The sequence below is a fragment of the Panthera pardus genome, unplaced genomic scaffold, assembly GCF_024362965.1.
Source record: "Panthera pardus isolate Hobbes unplaced genomic scaffold, ASM2436296v1 HiC_scaffold_8, whole genome shotgun sequence".
Lineage (NCBI taxonomy): Eukaryota > Metazoa > Chordata > Mammalia > Carnivora > Felidae > Panthera > Panthera pardus.
The window spans coordinates 3,229,542-3,243,207 of NW_026527013.1; the positions used below are offsets into that span (position 1 = coordinate 3,229,542).

Below are 13,666 nucleotides of genomic sequence, written 5' to 3' on the forward strand. Positions count from 1 at the left end.
CCAACAGGGCAGGCCAGTGGCCCTGAGGCTCCAACGCTGGGGCCTCACTCTAGCTGCGTGTGTCCTCTTTTCCTTTCTCCTTCCCACGTCCAGACGCAAAGCCAGCGCCCAGGGTCATCACCTTGGGAATCGTCCCTGGTCCCTCCCTTCAGTCTCCTGTCATAGGACCCTGGGTTACTGTATCAGCCCTATTTCAATCACTCAGTCACCCTGCAGACTCCTACCCTGAGCTGATCTGCTCTGTCCGGATGGGGATGGACAACTGGGGTCAAAGTCAGAAACCCGGATTCCTCCTTTTGAGAAACTTGCCCAACTCATTCAACGCATAATCATTAGATGTGCCAGATGTGGTAGAGGGGGAAAATGAATAATATAGCCACACCAAAAAAATGATAATAGAAGGGATCTATGCCAAGGGATAGGGAGAGCCCGCTTCCTCCTCGTGGGGAGAGAACCAGGCAGGGTTCACGAAGGAGATGGCCCTGAACTGGACTTTGAAGGATGGGTTGGGTGCAGAAAGGAGAAAGGGACATGGAGTGAGTAAAGGCAGAGACAAGGGGACACGGGGACCTGAACCAGTGCCGAGGGCAGAGGAGCTGAGGGCTGGCACGGAAACAGATGCCCAGGACGGGGTTCTGAAGCGCCTCTTCTCAAGATGTGAGGGGTCGTTAACCAAAGGGTGTCTGGTGTGAGCTTCCGGGCTTCACAATGGGAAGAAAGGTGCCACTGGACTCGAGAGCTGCCAGCCTCCTTCTACACACCTGGCAGGAGCCCCGGGAGATGGAGACCCTACTGAGATGCTTCCTGTGCCGCGGCACCCTGAGGCTGACACGGTGGTTTTTGCGTAAAGCCTGAGCACAGAGCCAGTTTTCAAATGCACATTAAACAACGGTGACAGGGGACTGTCTACGAATTCACCAGCTCTTAAGTCGCCAAGGTGGGGGATCCAGGAACCAGGGAGTGACTCCTGCAGAGCTTCCGATTTGCTGCAAAGAGCACTTCAGTGGAAGCGGCTCTTGGAGGAACTGTTCTTAGCACAGTGACCCCCTAAGTGGACTTGGCCAAGTGCACCAGACCTATTTTCCGGTGGAGTCTGGCCATCAGGTTGGAGGCGAGAGCTAACGGAGGAGAAAACACACACGTGCGTGTGTGCACACACCCACCCCTTAAAGACTGAGCCGAAAACCCGTCTCTGGACAAGGCTTTAAGGCGGGGGACCTGTCTGCATTCCCTCTGGCTGCCACAACAAATTACTGTAACCTCAGTGACAAAACAACACAAGTTTCTAAACAATACGACACGTTAAACGACCCGACGCTGACACAACACAAAAATCTTAAAGAGGTCAGAAATCCGACGTGGACCTCACCAGGCTTGAGACCAAGGTGCCGGCAGCTCTGGGGGTTTCCACGCCTCTCCTGGCTTCTAGAGGCAGCTTGCGTTCCCTGGCTGTGGCCTGTCCTGTCCCCAAAGGCTGTGGAGCCGACGTGCCACGCTCCATTCTCCCTGGTCCTCTGTTCTGCACTCACATTTCCCTCTCACCCCAGAGGGGACAGGAGCCTGCGTTTAAGGAGCCCTGATCAGCAGACGGGGCCCACCCGGTTAACTGCGAGTGGCCTCTGTATCTCCAGCTCCCACCAGCAAGGGCTCTTGGCCAAGGCAGCACGCACGCAGGCTCTGTGGGGTGGGGACACCCTTGGGTTCACCCTGAGTCACTCCGCCTGCCACGGGAACTGCAGGCGGTTCTCGCCACTCATTCATAGCAGTTCTGTTCTAGAAAGTCCCTGCAAACACTGAACTGCTGAACGTGAAGCCGCTGCTCCTGGGAGAGATACTGGGGTTAGGTTTCTGTGAGCCTCTAGTCACGGCCGATCAATACATCAGCTTGCATCACGTGCGTTTCTGTTTAAAGACACCATAGTTCATACACGCTATTGACTCATCAACGTTGAACTCAGCCACCAGCGCGGTGACCCCGTCCCGAAGGAAGCTCACGGCGCACACAGGTTTCCACTAAACACACTGCCACAGGACGCTGGTTAACAGCCGGAGCCGAAACCAGAAGGCACAGCTGGGAATCGGCACATCGGGAGACTCTGCCGCTCTGATGACTGCCAAGTGCCCACGTACAGACAGATACTAGCGGGCAGGTGAGCTCTGACTGGATGCACCAGCCCGAGTGGCCCCGTGTGGCAAGACCGGATGCCAGGCGCTTTCTGTGAACTCAGCCTCGCTGTGGAGAACAGGACTGAGGACACAGCTGTTGAGGAGGTGACAGGCCGAGGACCAGATTAATTCTGTGAGGAGGACACAGGGCAGATGCAGGGCTCTGGGCTGCCTCCCCGGGTTTACCCACGGTTCGCCCTCCCCCTGGACGACCCCCAGCTTAGCCGGTGCCTCGGAGCCTCCGTGCCCCCCGCTGAGCTCCCTGGGCAGCACACTTGAAACATCGCCTGAAACATCACCGTTGTGAGTGTTCAGACACGTGACTCCCGCCAGCTTTGGGCTCAGGACTCTGGGTCATGCAAACTGAGTACGGGTTTTGTTTCGTTTTCCAGGCTGGTACCGCCGAAAACCTATATGGCTTCATTAAACGAGGTATAAGTCCGGAAAAACTGAGGCACGTGCCGGAGGGGACACCTGCAAGAGAGCTCACCGCCACACGGTCCGGAAGAACAAAAGCGCGCAAAGCCCTAAGTGCCCACCAGCAGGGGCCGGATAAGTGCACCGTGGCACCGTCATACCGAGGAAAGCCAGCCGGGCCGAGCAGTGAACCTAGAGTTACATGTGTCTGGGCACACACGCGAAGGGGACACGCCCACAGTGCTGAGCGACACGAGCACCTCACGCCACTTGGAGGAGGGGTGAACTCGCAAAAACGATCCTGCGCACTTTTGGCGTTACTTCTGTGCAATAAAGGTGCAAATGAGGGCGGGGGCTTCGACTGCGACTGTATTCGTGCTGCACGGAGCTCCTGTGGGCACTTGGCTCTTGCGGTCCTTCCTCATCTCTATCTCTATGCTTGGAACACGTCACCATCCGGCAGCGATAGCAGGGACACAACGTAAGACACGCGTTGCGCCTAACTTCACACGTAAGCATGTAACTTAACGTTAGCTAGATAACGGCTACTGACGGAACACGACGTGACGTATCGTGACGCAGAGCACGTTCACGTGACCACGTCAATAGAACACAACGATGCGATCAGCGAAAAGTAATCAATACTGATCACAACAGCAACAACTCAGCGAGGCGCCGGAGAAGGGGCGTCCCTCCGCAACACCCCAGCGGCGGCTGGCTCCGGGCCCGGTGAGCGTGAGCCGTGAGCCACCGAGGGGAAGCTCCCAGAGGTCAACCCCGCAGGCTCTGCTGGAAAGCCGCGCCGACTCCTGGACTCCAGGGGCACGGCGGAGGCAACCGGGCAAAAGGACCGTCTCCGCGCCCTCCTGAGTCCCAGACACCCCTCCGGTCCGCAGCTTCCACTTAAGACTCCCACGCCTGCTCATCCCCAGGTGGTGGAGAGGTCCCACCGAGCAGCAGGGGCTGCCAGTGCCTCCCGGCCGCCCTGAGCCGAAGCCGTGCTCTGGGACAAAGCCGGGGCCTGCTGTGGGAGGCAGGGAGAGAACACCCGGGTGCCCTGGAGGCGCTGGAGCCAGAGACGCCCGGCTGGGAGCCTGGGACGACCGCCTCACACTTCTCCACTGCGACGATGTTCCATGCCACAGCTGGAGGAGACAGACACCTGGATCTTCATGTCCAGGACCTCGCAGCCCGCCTCTGTGGGGGGCCTCACTTGCATGCGTTTGGGGGCCCTGACCCAGAGGCCAGCTTGGCAGTCAGTGGGGAGCCCCAGCAAGTCCTAAACCCCTCGAAGATGGGCAAAAGGCCGCCCTGCGCAGGGGAGCAAGAAGAGACTAACCACAGCAAGGGCTCCTGAGCTCCCGGGAGGGAAAGGTGAACCCTAGGCCGGGCAGGTGAGGTTAAGCGATGGAGAAATCCACCCCCAGCCCCTCAGCGGCCCTCTTCTGAACCACAAAGACTGGCCTTGAAGGGCCAGCGCTGCGCGGCTGCCTCCACAAAGCCCGGGCTCTGATGGGGTGAGGCCTTCGGGCTGACGGATGCCTGCCCGTTTGCCTTCAGGCAGCCATGGGGCCTCAAGCGGGGAAGGCGAGTGGGCGGAGGGGACCAGGAGGAGCTTTGGGTCCTTGGGGGTAAGAAGGAGCAGGAAGTTACCAGTTTCCTTCCCAAGGGGCTTCCTAAGAATGTGGGTCGTTGCTCAATCTCGGGGCTAAGGCCCAAAATGACAGAAAGTTCATCATTTGTTGCACTTTCGAAAAAGCAGGGCTGGGTGGAGGGCACTGGCAAAGATGTGAATTATGGGCCGAGGTGATGCTGGGGAACTCCTGGGGAGTAGCGACTGAATCGTGCACATTCTGTCGTGCCAATCTAAAGCCAAGGGGACAGTCTCTGAGCTCTGAATTATTTTTAAACCAGTTGGACCTGTTCCTGATGGAGGCTTGTCAGCCACTCTGCTCGCCTGGAGGTCCGCCTGGACCTGAGCAGGAGCCGCCCCCAGGGACACAGCAGCAGCCACGTCCCTGTCACTGTCCTGCCCCACTCCCGCTCTCAGAAGCCCACCATTTCCGACAACTTGGCCAGCAAGCCATGGCCCAGGCAAGCCCTGCTCCCTCAGGAGCTCGGGTCTGATGAGAAGAAAAGCACACTCTGGTGTGAGGCTGTGTTTGGCGGGTGGCACGTGGGTGGAGACCAGCGGGCCGGATGCTCAGAGCACGGACAAGTCTTCCCAGCGGGTGGCCGCAGGAGATGGCAAGCACAAAGACACAAACAGGAAGTGGACAGGGAGACTGGGCTGGGGTGGGGAAGGTAAGGTACAAGGCAGTACAAGGTAGCCGGCTGGGCGGACACACCGGTCGGACTGCAGTGTGCCACCCACAAAGGGAAGGGGTGGGACTTAAAACCGGGACCAGGCAGGGCTCCAGGAGGCCCTGAATGCCAGGCCAGCTGGGGATGTTCACATTTCCCGCCTGTCCCAGGCTCTGCTTCCTCTAGGCGTGCTGACACCAAAGCTCCGGCATCTGCACCTACAACCCATGACGCAACCATTTGCTCACTAGTGTGCGCAAACATCCGTCTGTCCGCCCATCCGATACAACACTGAGTGTCCGGGACAGGCCGGGGGCTGGGCTCAACTGGGCACACGGCAACGGCAGAACTACACGGGGCGCTACCCGCAAAGACTTAGGATCCAGTGACAAAGACGTCAATCCCAGCCCTTGACTGGGAAGGCGACTACGCAGGAGTCTGAGAAACAGGAACAGGGGCTCTGACTGCCGGGGGGCTGGGGAGATGCTGTGGGAAGGTTGAAGGGACACATGGGAGGGGAACTAAGGCTCACCAGGCCAAGGGCAGGGAGGGCTGCCGGGTGTGGGAGAACAACCCACAGCCTCTGTGACCCTGGGTGGACACGTCACATCGTCTGGCTGGACAGCACTCCCTACGACTGTGAGCCCTGTGGGGACAGTGGCCACGGGGCTGGCGGTCTCAGACACGGGGTGTGTGAGGCCACTGGAGGTGCTCGATCCCCAGGTGTGGAACTCTGAGCAGCTGGGCAGCGACCCGATGCTGAGTCAGGTCCTTCGGAGGAAATCACACATCTATTTTCCTGCTGTGGTTGGGAGTCTCCGCGTGACCCCACTCTCAGGGCCCAGTCAGCAGGTTTTTTCTAGGAGCTGAGCGGAAAAGGAAGGTGGAGCTGTCCTCTGGGATCCTGCGTTCTGGAACCCTGGTTACTGCCTAACAGGAAACGAGCGGAAATGTACCCAAACTGCAGTGCTCCTGAGAAGTGAGAAGTGGCCACCCAATCCAGCCTGCGAAAGCTTGGGACGGGGGTAGGGCAGGGACCAGGCGAGGGAGGAAGGGAGGGCGGAGGGAGAGGAGAGAGCAAGGAGAGAAGACAGAAACCAGCTGCTGCCAGCCTGACACACTTCTCCACCCAGCTTGCCAGGGGCAGCCTTGAGAGAGCACCAGAAGAAGCTGCCCCTCGCACTTCGCCAGCCAGGAAACGCCATTAGGGTTGGAGTTCGAGGGTAAAGACGCCTCAGCCGGCCTGCACAGCTCCCAACCCCCGGGGCAGACAAGGTCTGTGGCTCGAAAACTTCAGCATCACACTTTGCCTACAGCTTACAAATTTTACAAATTTCACCTTCGAAATAAGAAACAGAAGACTACTTTCCTCCCGCCAACCCCCTGGCTCCCACTTGCCACAGAGCCAGAACGTGCAACACACTTGCTTCCGAAATCCCATGAAAGAAGTGGGCCACGGGGCCAAACTAAAAACTAAGTTTTGGGGTGCCTGGTGGGGGGGCCCAGGGGGTTAAGCGTCTGACTCTTGATTTCGGCTCAGGTCGTGATCTCACGGTTCACGGGATCGAGCCCAGCACCAGGCTCTGGGCTGACAGCTCAGAGCCTGCTTGGGATTCTCTTGCTCTCTGCCCCTCCCCCGCTTGTTCTCTCTCTAATAAATAAATAAAAGCCGAGTTTCCCCAGATTGGATCAGTTTCAAAATATTGGCAACAACAGAAGAGGAGAAGGGCTGAGACAGGCCAGAGCACAGCTAACCGGCCCGTGTCCTTGGGTCAAAGGCCATGGGACGCATGCCACAGGCAAAGGGCAGGCCTGAGTAGGCCTGGTCACAACCGGTGTTTCCTCGGAGGAAAAACTCGAGCAGATGTGCATACGGGCACCTGAGGGGTGAACCGCTGAACTCAGAACCATCCGTACGAACTAGCGCTCAGATGGGGGCTCCACAAAGGGAAAGCTGGGGGGATGGGTCGAGGGGTAAACAGCACTGGCTCCTCGGTTCACTCGCTGAGTTCTGGGGTCTCAGAAATGTGACAGCCCCCAGTTTCTGAAACTGAGCAGGGAGCTGCTAGGAAACTCCTCACCTCACATGCTATTATTCAGAGGCACGTGGACTATAATTAAGTGTCCCATGGCTCTGCCTTCACACAGAGCCAGCTAAGTAGGGAGAAGAGCGCCCAGGCACGCTGACTGGTCTTTAATCAACACAGGGTTCTGAGTCAGAGGTGAACTTGCCACCTCACGCTCGGCGGGCACGGGGAGCAGAAGCAGAACACGATGCCCGCTTGAGAGGTCCTGGTTTGTTAACGAGAATACGCAGGATGCTGCCTGGTTACAGAGAGCCTCCGTGACGGCGAACAGGGTCCTGTGAAGGTGGTCAGGTTCACCCAGCTTCACGGACAGGCCTGGGAACGGTGGGGTTTACGGAGGTCCCAGGTTCCTTTGGGGGAGGGCAGTCTCACACCTGTTCTGTAGCTCCCCAGTCCAGGCCTAAAACACCAGGCTGGTCTGTCCACCAATGGAGCGGGACGGGAACATCTCGGTCCAGGGTCCCACAGGGATGTCGCTAGTTCAAAGGTCTTCTTACAAGGGGAGTCAGCAGAGTTGCTTCCGGCAAAGTTGGACTTAATCCAGATCCCATCTCACGTGGACACAGTAACAACCAAAGCCATCCCCGTGTCTGCTGCCCCAAGGCAGAGGGTCTTCCGGCAGTTAGCCTGCAGCTGCTGAGCTCAAGGGCCTGGGGCAGGGACCCCACTTTGCCTGTTGTGCTCAGCACACAGGTTCCGTGCTTTAATTCCCGCTGATGAGGGAGCTCCACGGTCCAGATTTTTTGCATCTAAGATCACTCCATGTTTATTACTTAACAGGCTAAACCCTTTGCTAGGAAATCAAGTGGGATTCCACACGATAAGGTTTAAAAAATAGGTCAGAGCAGGCAGGATCTGGGGACGTTCCAAACACCAGCCACATCTCCCTGATACTAATTACTCTAAAGGTTGGGGTCCTGGGTGCCCCAGCCCTTTCCCCACCTCATGCCTCTCAAAGGAAGTCTGATCTTTCCTCCTAGGCACAAACCCAGGGCCTAGCAAGCATCCAACGAACTTCAAAGCTCTGGGATATGGCAGTCATGAATTTTCCTCCTAGCTCTCACAGAACCAATCTTTCAGTTCAAACTCTCTCCCTCCTTTCAGGCCAAAAAAAAAAAAAAAAAGGAAAGAGAAAGAGAGAAAAGAAAAAAAAAAGTCAAGCCAGCATTCCAGGCGGCTGCCAACTCTATCCCTAGTTACACTCTCAAATCTGGCCCAGCCACAAGAAATATCAGAAAGCAGTTAGCAGTTTAGGTCTGGAAATTAATGTCATTTACAATGAGAAATGAACTTCCAAGTCTGGATCTTGTTAGTGGGGTCTCCTTACCCTCCTTAGGTCCCCAGAAATATTCAGACTAAAGCATCCCCCCCAGTTCTATATGTACATAAGTACCAGATGGGTGGTAGGACTGAGGCCTCAGACAGATGCCTGTTCCTTCCAGCATTTTCCGCTACAGATCCTTCACCGTGCCTCAGCCCAGTGGTGTCCAGTGTGCAACAAGAAAAGCTCACGAACTTCCCATTCAAGTCCAAACCAACCTTATGCAAGACTTGAACGTTGTCACCAGAGGTGAACTGGCACGGACTCTGCCGGGATATTGCCAGATACTAACAACTGGTTTGTTACCAGTATCCGCAGTGAGATCAGAAACTTTTAATCAATATCACAGCGTCAACTAGGAACCAAGCCTCTCCATTGCCCCTGGCTCTCCCACATCCACCTGGCTTCTAGTTCTCAATTTAGAAACAACACTGTTACAAGCCTCTGCCACGAAGAGCCTGTTTCAAAGCACTGTTTCTCAACCTCAGCGCTCTTCACGTTTGGGGCCGGATAATTCTTTGTTGTGGGGAAGGCTGGCTGTGTACCGTGAGGTGTTTAGCAACCATCCCCGGCCTCTACGCACTCGATGCCAGCAGCACCCTCTCCCCAAGCAGTGACGACCAAAAACCGTCTCTGACATTGCCAAGTGTCCCTAAGCGGGTGCATGGGGGTGGGGGGCAGAGGGAAGGGGGGCAGGGTTAGTCACCCCAGCTGAGAAGCAACGATGCAAGCTTCTACCTTCTTAAAAATACCAGGTGCCAGAAGACACTCTGGGGTTCTGACGACGTGGGATCTGGATGCTGAGTTTTACGTGCCTGTCTCTCTGGGTATATGCGGTTATCTGTGTTTTGAAAACTAAGAAAAGCAGGTAGCTATCACAAGAACGGCCCAGGAGAGATTTTGTTGTTGTTGTATTGTTTTTGTTTGTTTGTTCTGGTATAATTATTCTCACTATTCTCAAATCTTAAAGCAGAGTTTCTCAATCTCAGCACTAATGACGTCTGGGCCCAGATAATTCTTGGGGGTGGAGGCTGCCCAGTGCGTTACGGGGTGTTGAGCGGCATCCCGAGCCTCCACCCACTAGATACTAATAGGAACCCAAGTTGTGACAACCAAAAATGCCTCCAGATATTGCCAATGTCTCCTGGAGAGTAGAGAGAAATGTCCCCAAGTCTTTTTGTGTAAAAGGGGAGTGCATTTACGCTCAGGCCAGATGGAGACTGGCCGGCGGAAAGCATTATCGCCTGCTCACGCCGTGAGAGCTCAAGAGACATCAGCTGCCTCCTCATACCATTCTCCAGAACACCCTCTTCAACAGCTGACCCTCTTCTGAGGACAAGGGGATGAGAGGGGGGTCACTGAGCGCAGACAAGAAACCCACAGGGAGACGCTGGACTTGTCCTGATAAACAAGAGATGCTGGGGGACTGCGGAAACTATTGCAGAAGGGAATGGAGTGCGGCCAGCATGATTCTTGAGAGCACGACTCAGCAGAGGGATTCAGGAGGCCAAGACAACCGCTCCCAGAGTAGGACGTGGCCATCGCCATTCTTGGGGGACGGGCCTCACGGAAGGGTGAGATCACAAACCGATCCACACCGCGCTTTCCAGGTTTCGACACGCTTCTCACAGATCTGAATGCGGGCCACCTGCTTCCCCCTGAGAGAAGGAGCCCTGGTGGCCGGTCTGAGCGGCCTAGCTAGCTCCTCTGGCACAGTGTGTCTGCGTGGGACAGTCCGGGCCACCAGCATGGGCCCTGAAAGCTGGGGGTTGGGAGGAGAGGGCTTCTCCTGCAGGAGGGACTACATCAAGGTCCAGACAGCAGGCAGCCATTCCCAGGTGCTCCGGTCAAGCCCTGGGGGTCCGGCGCCTGTTGGGCAGGGTCTACCCCAGGGCCGGGTCACTTGATTCCATCCTGCTGGGGCAAAGGGCTGTACCCTCAGCAATAATCCTAGAACCCTCTGGATTTAGTCTCTGTTCCCCCAGGGGTCAGCCATCATCTGGGGTTTGCCCCGAACACGAGGGTCATGACTTTATCCATCAAGGGACAAAAGGTACCAGCTGTGTGACTGTGGACTCGTTTCTCTTCCCTCCCACTGGACTTCTCCAAATTGTGGGAAAAGCCTGGTTGGCCAGCGGGGCCCACACAGTCCCCAAGACGGTCGCTCGTTCTGTGGATTCTACCCACACAAAGTCCACACCTACGGTTCTGAACCTGGGTTGGAGGAACCAGTGGGATTCAAGGAATCTGGGGCTTCCTGGATCTGAATTAATAAACTGAATTTCCCACGTGCCCAGCTCTCCGGAGACTGGCTCTGCAGCTTTCACCAGATTAATGAGCAGTGGGGCCTGGCCATTCCAAAAAACCTATCCTTATCGGTCACAGGTAACGCACATCAACAACTGGGTTCGGCGTTCCACCTCCGGGAATTTATCCTACAAATCCAATCCCACCCGTGACCAAAGACAGTCACTGGCTAGGGGCGCCTGGGTGGCTCCGTCAGTTGGGCGGCCGACTTCGGCTCAGGTCCTGATCTCACGGTTCGAGGGTTCGAGCCCCACATCAGGCTCTGTGCTGACATCTCGGAGCCTGGAGCCTGCTTCGGATTCTGTGTCTCTCTCTCTCTCTCTCTCTCTGCCCCTCCCCTAGCTCACGCACACTCTCTCTCTCTCTCCTTCAAAAATAAATAAAAACATTAAAAAAAATTTTTTTTAATTAAAAAAAAGATAGTCACTGGCTATTCAGATCAGTATTGTTTGTAGAAAACGACTGGAAACAATCTACACGCCCATCAACAGACGCCTGGTATACCATGAGCCCATTAAGAGACGGAAGAAATTCTAGGGTATGTTCTAGGGCCGTAGTCCTGGGGTAGGGGTAAGAGGGGAGTTCTCCGGGGGCATCTGGTAGCACAGGGAGGTATCTGTGCTGTCAGGATGGGGGGGGGGGTCTTCTGGAAGCAAGTGGGTGAGGGCCAGGCTGCCCCCACGGCAGGGAACCATTTGAGATGGCGAATTCCAGCTCTAATGTCATCTCCAAGACGCTGAAGGAAAAGCACACAGGACTCTGTGTGTTTTTAAAGGAAAGGCGTAAGCATATCTTCGGAGGGAGGCAGGAATCGTCCGTGACCGTCTTTGCCACCGGGGAAAGGGACGGGACGCCTGAGGGACCAGAGGGGGAAACTGACTTTCCATTCCACCCTCTGGCACAACCTTGTACCTGGTCCATCAAAGGGGGGTTCTGTTTGTTGGTTTTTAAGTACCACTCCAGACGCAAAGTTTCCCTGCCCCTGGGCTCTCTGGCAAGAGTCCCGAGTCGACAGCCTCCGGAGGGTTTCTTCCCCTTCCTTCTTTCCTCCCTCTTTGACCTTTCAGAGGAGGGGAGGGGAGGCGAAGAGGGGTCCAAGTCCCGGGTCAACCTCTGGGTGCGTTTCCGCCCCCCCTGGGGGTCTGCCCACCCTCCTCGAGGAGACTGGAGCCCACATGGCGGGCTGGGCCTGGGTCCCCTCGCTCGCAGCCCCTGTCCCTCCTGGGCTCTGCTCACCGAGCGGGGCACGCGTGCCAACGTCGCCCCCTCGGTGCCCGCGGCCCCCTCCCGAGTCGGGGTCGGGCCTGGTCTGACCCCCGACTCCGGGCAGCCCGGGGCCCGAGGCTCACTCCCCGCCTCGGCCTCCGCTCACCTGGCTCGCCTTGTAGAACTGCTTCTTCAGCCCCGCCACCGACATGCTGCCTTCCGTCGTGGGGGCTCCCGCCCGAACCGGAGGGACCGCGCAAGCGACAAGCTCCCGGGCGCCGCCGACACCCCGCGCGCCTCAGCGGGCCCCCTCGGCGCCGCCTCCACCTCCCTCTCGCCAGCTCCGCGCCCGCCCCAGCGCCGCCTCAGCCCCTCGCGCGCCCGCGCGGCCAGGATATTACATGGCAACCGCACACTTCCGGTGCCGGCTGGCGCGCGCCCCGGGCCCCGACTGCGCACGCGCGCCCCCTGCCGGCCAGAGAACGCACGCGCACTTCGCCTGCTCTGGGGCGGCCGCCTCCGCCAGCGAGGAGACAGGAGCGAGCCTAGAGAGTCCGTGGAGGCTGCAGCGACCCCTGGGGTCGCGGAGGTAGTCTTAACGTTTAAAGGAAAGGCGCTTAAATCCTTCCGGGGAGGTTGGGAGGCTGAAGGTTTACAAATCTCCAGATACCTGTTTGCTAATCTCGGCTAACCCAATTCTCCGCGCGGTTAGTCCCTCCCCCACACACCGCCTTCCACCCTGCAACGTGCTCATCCATTCAGTGGCCCAAGTCAGACATCAGCGTGTCACTTCTCCTTTCTATACCCACTGTCCTCCCTGCCCTGACCAGACCATCCCACCAGCCTCCTCTTGGTATGCCCACCTGCAGGTTCCCCTCTAATTTCCCCTCTAAAACACAGACAGAAAGATGCTCTATAACACAATTTCTATCATATCAGTCTACTGACCTCAGAATCCCCTCAACTTCCTAGCATGGCCTACAAAGCTTGCAAATTTTGGCTCTATCAACCCTTCGGACTTCAGCTCTCTTCCTTTTCTATAACCCATGATCCCTGTTTCCTGTTGACCTTTGCTAATGTTGTTCCTTTAATACGTATTCTCCCCCAACCTTTCCCCCTGATCCTATGTGTAAAAGAGCAATCTGTTTGGAATGTCACCGGCTTCAGGAAGGAAGTCTTCCCAGATTGATACATGTTACTTGATAGTTTTTACATCAGTTTTTATTGAATTCAATTAATTGGAAGTTACTAATGAATTGGAATGAACAAGTTAATCCAAAAAGAGGAACAAGAAAGTGCTAGAGCTGAAGTGTTTGCGACTTCAGTACCGAAATCTCCGACAGATTTGGGTGCTTTTTCTCAAGCAAAGACTGCTGGAAGCTTCCAATGGCCTCAACAGAGGATACTGCACTAAGAGGATTGTTTCAGAATACATATGCCGCAACCTCCCTCCCAAAGGTCCTGATGAGACTGTTGTGAATAGTTTTTAAAAATTTCCCACGTGGGGCGCCTGGGTGGCTCAGTCGGTTAAGCGTCCGACTTCGGCTCAGGTCATGATCTCGCGGTCCGTGAGTTCCAGCCCCGCGTCGGGCTCTGTGCTGACAGCTCAGAGCCTGGAGCCTGTTTCAGATTCTGTGTCTTCCTCTCTCTCTGACCCTCCCCCGTTCTTGCTCTGTCTCTCTCTGTCTCAAAAATAAATAAACGTTAAAAAAAAAAATTAAAAAAAAAATTTCCCACGTGATTCTGCGAGGCACTCTCAATCGTGATCCACTGGCTTAAAGCATCGCCTAATGCCAGAATGTCACGATTCATATGGGGAAACTCAGGCCTTGAGTAATACATGACTTGCTCAAAGTGA

General features: G+C 56.2%; 1 protein-coding gene and 1 long non-coding RNA gene across 2 annotated transcripts in view; one reads left to right on the forward strand and one right to left on the reverse strand.

Moving 5' to 3' along the window:
- Positions 1-12,206, reverse strand: part of SH3GL1 (SH3 domain containing GRB2 like 1, endophilin A2) — a 30,335-nt gene extending 18,129 nt beyond the window's left edge. Inside the window, exon 1 of the mRNA XM_019430838.2 lies at positions 11,975-12,206. Within this exon, the coding sequence (XP_019286383.2) occupies positions 11,975-12,019 (45 nt within the window). The 5' untranslated portion in view covers positions 12,020-12,206. The remainder of the gene's footprint in view (positions 1-11,974) is intronic.
- On the forward strand, positions 5,421-6,571 carry LOC128775488 (uncharacterized). Its single transcript, XR_008420157.1, has 2 exons — positions 5,421-5,866; positions 6,021-6,571. It is a non-coding gene; the product is annotated as an uncharacterized LOC128775488 (long non-coding RNA).
- Positions 12,207-13,666: the final 1,460 nt, after the last annotated feature.